Source organism: Cebus imitator, unplaced genomic scaffold (genome assembly GCF_001604975.1).
Source record: "Cebus imitator isolate Cc_AM_T3 unplaced genomic scaffold, Cebus_imitator-1.0 Scaffold541, whole genome shotgun sequence".
Classification (NCBI taxonomy): domain Eukaryota; kingdom Metazoa; phylum Chordata; class Mammalia; order Primates; family Cebidae; genus Cebus; species Cebus imitator.
The window spans coordinates 1,608,864-1,615,812 of NW_016107856.1; the positions used below are offsets into that span (position 1 = coordinate 1,608,864).

The 6,949-nt window shown below is 37.2% G+C and overlaps 1 protein-coding gene across 6 annotated transcripts in view; it reads left to right on the forward strand.

Moving 5' to 3' along the window:
- Window positions 1-6,949, forward strand: part of UAP1 (UDP-N-acetylglucosamine pyrophosphorylase 1) — a 36,297-nt gene that overhangs the window by 16,438 nt on the left and 12,910 nt on the right. For all 6 annotated transcript variants that reach the window (XM_017515085.2, XM_037733673.1, XM_037733674.1 and 3 more), the window contains 2 exons: window positions 1,044-1,219; window positions 2,884-3,056. In XM_017515085.2, coding sequence (XP_017370574.1) covers window positions 1,044-1,219; window positions 2,884-3,056 — 349 coding nt within the window. The remainder of the gene's footprint in view (window positions 1-1,043; window positions 1,220-2,883; window positions 3,057-6,949) is intronic.

The window sequence follows — 6,949 nt, forward strand, 5'->3', positions numbered from 1 at the left end:
TGCAGTAAAGCGATCTCGGCTCACTGCAACCTTTGCCTCCCGGGTTCAAAAGTGATTCTCCTGCCTCAGCCTCCTGAGTAGCTGGGACCACAGGCGCGTGCCACCACACCTGACTAATTTTTTTGTATTTGTAGTAGAGACAAGGTTTTACTGTGCTAGCCAGAATGGTATTGGATCTCCTGACTTTGTGATCTCCTCACACTCTGAAAGTGCTGGGATTACAGGCATGAGCCACCATGACTGGCCTTGTTCTTTTCTTAGGCAGAGAAGTTTAGCCACTTCTTTTGTCATCTTCCAAATATATCCAAACCTTTTGTACCTGCAGTTCAAAATATTCAGGATAATTTGTTAAACAGAAAGCTCCTGTGGTATGAAATGATACCATTTTGTTTATTTATTTAACAAATATTGAGTGCCTGTTTCTAGGTGTTGAGGATAAATCAGTAACCAAAATCCCTTCTTAAATGTAGTTTACATTCTGGTCAGGGCAAAAGCTACCACAGTCACTAATTATAGTTGTAGATATAATTTTTTTCTTCTTTGCTACACTAGCATGGGTTGGATTTTTGGGACAACAGAAAGTGTAATTATACTTTTATGTTTTTTAAATGGAGAGTTGCCAGAGCCCAGATTGCATTTCAAATTTTAATAAAAAGAATCCCAAGAGATCATGAAACTATATTACAGTTGCCCTTTTCTGTCTGTTTACTCAGAATAGGAGTTTTAAATTTGAAATACACTTTCACAGAGTTCTAAAATGTTTACTTAAGCCATTTAATAGGTTCTCTGGAAGGAGGTGTGTTTAGTATGTTTAATATTGTTAAGTAGATTTATTTTATACATAAGGGTTGATGAAATTACTGAAAGAAATTCCCCTTGGGTAATAGCTAATAAATGTGTCTTACCCAAAAAAAACATGAAGGAAGTCAAAATAATGAGCAAGTGCTTTCAGAGATATCTTTAGCTTAGAAAATAGATAAAGCTTTATTTTGCCCTAATCTCCCTAGCACTATTGCTTAGAAGATGTAATTTTCTCTTGTAAGGTATATAATGACCAGTGGCAGAACAATGGAATCTACAAAGGAGTTCTTCACCAAGCACAAGTACTTCGGTTTAAAAAAAGAGAATGTAATCTTTTTTCAGCAAGGAATGCTCCCTGCCATGAGTTTTGATGGGAAAATTATTTTGGAAGAGAAGAACAAAGTTTCTATGGCTCCAGGTTTGTAATCATCCTTATTTAATGGTGACTAGAAAGGATAATAACACAAATCATCAAATGTTGTTTTCTTTTTAACATGGTGATTTAGGTATTTAAAAATTAAAATTTATGTATTTTTTGCAGTTTGAAAATGATTTAAATAGATAAAAATGCCCATTGGTAGAATGGATACACTTGTTGTGAATGTCTGCTTTATGAAGCAATTCGAGCAGCGTTCAGGGTATTCATTCTCAAGTATTTTATTTTTTATTTTTTTAAATTTTTGAGACAGAGTCTCACTCTGTTGCCCAGGCTGGAGTGCAGTGGCATGATCTTGGCTCACTGCAACCTTTGCCTCCTCGGTTCAAGCGATTCTCCTGCCTCACCTTCCTGTGTACCTGGGATTATAGGCACACACCACCACGCCTAGCTAATTTTTTGTTTTTTTAGTAGAGATGGGGTTTCACCACGTTGGCTAGGCTGGTCTCAAACTCCTGACCTCAAGTGATCCACCTGCCTTGGCCTTGCAAAGTACTGGGATGACAGGCATGAGCCACCGTGCCTGGCCATATAGCAAATTCATGGCTAAATTATTTATTATAGTGAAAACTTGGAAACCATATGCTATTTAATAAATGAGAGGCTAAATTGTAGTTTATACATAGCATTAATTCTTAAATAGCATTAAAATCACTGGTGGCATTAAATGATAAAGATTATTTCAGTAGGTTAAGTAAGAGAATACAAAATGAAAAACTGTATACAGCCTATGATTAGGGGCACTGCTTTGCACAATTCCAGGTAGTGCATACATATCACAGCTTGTTAAGGGAACCCACTAGAATTGGACAGTGTATTGCCTGTCTAGCCACATTCAGTGACTCTGAGTATAATCTCAATCTATAAAATTGAGATTTATATTTATGTGAATATATATTTATGACAGATTTATATTTATGTGAATCTGTACTTGTAGGAAAGGCTGAAAATAATATTAACAGTGATGCTCTCTGGATGTAGGCTTTTATTTCATCTTAATTTTTTGGGTTAATGGAAGAGTTACTATTCTTAGCTGTATTTTGTGAAGTCCAATTTTTCATCATTTAAGCTCTGGCTAAGGTTGTTATTGGACAAAGTACATTAAAGCACCATTATAAATAGATGGAGAAAGAGGAGGCTTTATTTGTATCTAGTTTAAATCACCTTAGGCCTTCCTATCAATCTGTTTGTTTAACAAATGATTTGCTATAAAATACTTATGTATTTTTATTTCTGAGATGGGTGAAATTGTCAGCTTTAGGGTTATAAATACAGAGCTAACTTGAATCATACAAATGTTAATAAAACTTGAAATTTTATGAAATAATCGTTGCCTGATAAAAGATTTTATATTGTACAATATATTACTAGAAGGGGCTGAGTTAAAAAATAAAAAAAGATACATTTTTTGGGGTTGCCTGATCTTACATTGATAGTGTTATTCTCTGAATAGTTAATGCTAAGTGACCTTCAAAATACTATAATTTTTTTTGATACCTGATTCCTTCTTTATAGATACTCAGTTTTCTTGCCTTTGTAACGTGAATTTTGGCTTTCAGGGATCTTAACCCCAGTTTTGAAACAATCTTTGTATTACCTGTATAATGGATTTTGGTGTGCTACTAATGGGCTATTTTATCTTCCAGATGGGAATGGTGGTCTTTATCGGGCACTTGCAGCCCAGAATATTGTGGAGGATATGGAGCAAAGAGGCATTTGGAGCATTCATGTTTACTGTGTTGACAACATATTAGTAAAAGTGGCAGACCCACGGTTCATTGGATTTTGCATTCAGAAAGGAGCAGACTGTGGAGCAAAGGTAATGCCTTTCTCAACTACGGTGAGGCTTTTGATGGCCTTTCTCTGTCATATATGCATTCCAGAAATCAAACCATGTTTATTAGGGTGATTTGAATATTTTAGAACCATTTATCTCTCTAAAATAACTAAACTGTCCCACACACACTTTTTTTCTTAAATTCACAAGACTTGATTCTAGAAGTAATGTTGTATACTTACCAATCACAAGTAAGAGTTTAAACGATGTGAGGATGATTTGCAAGTGCTTGGGAAAGTGGTCATCACTAGACCTGGGTTGGATTCATTAATTTCAAATTGTATTCAGTCAGATTAACCCACCTTTTTTCCTATGACAAAGTTATTTGGGTAGGTAAGGAAAATATGGTAGAAATAACAGATTTAGGCTTCCTAAGTCATGTGACAAGGTATCTCATGATGTTCTTTTGAATAAGATGAAAATATGCAAGTTAGGGATAAGGACAATTAAAAAAATGAAAAACTCTGCTTGAAGGACCACACACAGACTCAGTTGGAGGGAGGTTTTTAATGATGTAATGGGTCTATTCTTGGCACTGTACTTTTCAGCACTTTTTTAGTTGCTTAGATGATGGCATGTCTTTATGGTAGCAAACATAATATATGTTATAGCTAGAAATAAAATAGTAAACATACAAACTTTTAAAAACACTTTGTAAGACTTAAAAATTTTGATATAAACATTGTTAGAAGTCTGTAAAGGTATCCATTTTCTGAAGTTCAGAGGCGATCAAATTTTAAAAAAAGGTATCCATTTTTATCAAAAACAGTATAATACAATCCTAATCGAAATCATAGTGAGACTATTTTAGGAACACTTGACAGAATCATCACAAAGCTTAGAATAAACATGTAAAGGTGGCCGGGAAAATGTTGAAAAAGGGTGAAGATAAGGGAGGAAAGGGGACTGGAGACAAACTACCAAGCATTAAAAGGAATTATAATTTAGTAGAGTGTGGTACTGGAACCAGAATAGAATGACAGGTTAATGGAAATAGAGTAGGTCAGGCAAAAACACGTGTGTGTGTGTATATAAGAACACATTAAATACGGCATTTCAAATTAGTGAGAAAAATGAATGAAATAACTGGCTAAAAATAAGATCTCTCTGTCAAAGCTCATATAAAAATCAATTTTAGGTGGATTACACAGTTAAATATTTAAAAATGAAACCATAAATGTATTAGAAGAAAATTAGAATAATTTTATAATTATTCGAAGGGATGCAAAGGGAAGAATTTTCTGCCAAAAGCAATAACCATTTAGGCTTCTGACAAAAACAAATTAGATTTCAAATTATTTTGAAATGTCTGGATTTAAAAAGAAGATCTGCCAAGTAAGTTATTTCTCTCAAAGTTAATCTGGAAATTTTATGCAAAGTCACATCTAGAAGCTGAAATCTTAAATTTGCCAATGTAAGTTTTGAAAGATTAAGCTGATAGACCTAATAAGCCTCCTCTGGACTCTGAAAATAAGAGTTGGTTCATTTATTTAAGACTTCTTTCTGTTCCAGTACTCTGTGAGTATCTGAACTGAATTTTTTTTTTTTTTTTTTTTTTGAGCCAGTGTCTCACTCTGTCATCTAGGCTGGGGTGCAGTGGCAGGATCTGCACTCAGGCTCACTACAACCTCTGCCTCTTGGGTTGAAGTGATTCTCCTGCCTCACCTCAGTAGCTGGGATTATAGGCACATGCTACCACACTAGCTAATTTTTATATATTTAATAGAGATGGGGTTTCACCATGTTGGCCAGGCTGATGTCGAACTCCTGACCTCATGACCTTCCAAAGTTCTGGGATTACAGATGTGAGCCATGTGCCTGGCCCTGAACTATATTTTTAATAGCTACTAAAGTATAATAGAAACATAGTATATTGGATAATAAGAAGCGTACAGCTTTAATTAAACAAAACAAAACAGTATATTTCTGATTTGTTCCACTTAGTGTTACTCTTTTTTTCTGAAATAGAAACTTAAATTTTTCTGCTGTGAGTTTCAGCACCAATTTTAACTTTATGCAATCAGAGAATGTTCAACCTGGAAGGGACTTCAGAGATCATCTTGTCAAACCCTTTAATCTCAGAAATGAGAACTCTGACTTCTAGTACTTACTATTTACTTAATTAATGAGACAGGGTCTAGCTCTGTTGCCCAGCCTGGAGTGCAGTGATGTGATCTTGGCTCACTGCAACTTCTGCCTCCAGGCTCAAGTAGTTCTCCTGCCTCAGCCTCCCGAGTAGCTGGTACCACAGGGATGCACCACCGCACCTCGCTATTTTTTTGGGTCTTTTTCTATTTTCAGTATTTTCACTGTGTTGCCCAGGCTGGTCTTGAACTTCTGACCTCAAGTGATCTGCCTGCTTCAGCCTCCCAAAGTGCTGGGATTACGGGCTTGAGCCACTGTACTAGGCCAGAGTTCTAGTACTTTTTAAGAGCCAGGCTTAAGGTTCTTCATCACATTAGCAGAACCAGGATTAGAATTCATGTTTCCCAACTTCTGAGTCTTGTATAATATTACATTATAGAACCATACTCTTTAGGTTAGTTTTTGCTGACAGCTCAAAAATCTTTTTTTTTTTTTTTTTTTTTGAGACGGAATCTCAACTCTTGTTGCCTGGGCTGGAGTGCAGTGGTGTGATCTCAGCTCACAGCAACCTCTGCCTTCTGGGTTCAAGCAATTCCCCTGCCTCAGCTTCCTGAGTAGCTGAGATTACAGGCGCCCACCGCTATACTCAGCTAATTTTTTCTGTTTTTAGTAGAGATGGAGTTTCACCATTTGTCCAGGCTGGTCTCAAACTCCTGACCTCATGATTCTCCCACCTCGGCCTTCCGAAGTACTGGGATTACAGGTGTGAGCCATCACGCCTGGCGGCAGCTCAAAAATCTTTAAATTGGTGTGCTAAGTTTTGTTGACTACACTAATTAGGCAAAGATGTCACTCCCTTCCATTACCTGTGGGCTTTATAGGATAAATCCAGACTCAGTCTTCCTTGCAAACTCACTCACTGTTTAGTCCTGTATTTGGCATGCAGTGTAGTAGTCACTCAGTGAATGAATAAGTAAATATTCAGATGGAACCAAAATATGACTAGACTGGCATATATTGAAGTCCTTTAGAAATGTTAGAAGCTGTTTATGTAATTGTACCCTCTTTTAAAAGAAAATCAAAGTACTAAAATATATATTTTAAAACACCTGAATTAGGGGATGATTCATACTGTGATAGTAGAATTCTTTGCAGTACTTTATTTTTATTTTATTTATTTATTTTGAGACAGGGTCTCACTCTGTCACCCAGGCTGGAGTGCAGTAGCACGATCATGGTTTCACTGCAGCCTCGACCTGCTGGGTTCAGGTGATCCTCTCACCTCAGCTTCCTGAGTAGCTGGGACTACAGGCACCTGCCACCACACCTGGCTAATTTTTTGTATTTTTAGTAAAGATGAGATTTCACCCTGTTAGCCAGGATGGTCTTGATCTTCTGACCTCGTGATCCACCTGCGTTGGCCTCCCAAAGTGCTGGGATTACAGGTGTGAGCCACCACATCCAGCCATGCGTATTTTTATTTTTATGGCCGGTTGGGAGTAGGAGTATATAGCAGTGATTGGAAAATAAACCTGTGTGCATTAAAAAAAAATGAGAAGCCTGGACGAGATGGCTCACTCCTGTAATCTCAGCACTTTGGGAGGCCGAGGCAAGCAGATCACGAGGTCAGAAGATCAAGACCATCCTGGTAGTATGGTCTGTAGTCCCAGCTACTCAGGAGGCTGAGGCAGGAGATTCGCTTGAACCTGGGAGGTGGAGGTTGCAGTGAGCCAAGATTGTGCCACTGCACTCTAGCCTGGGCGGCAGAGTGAGACTCTGTCTCAAAAAAA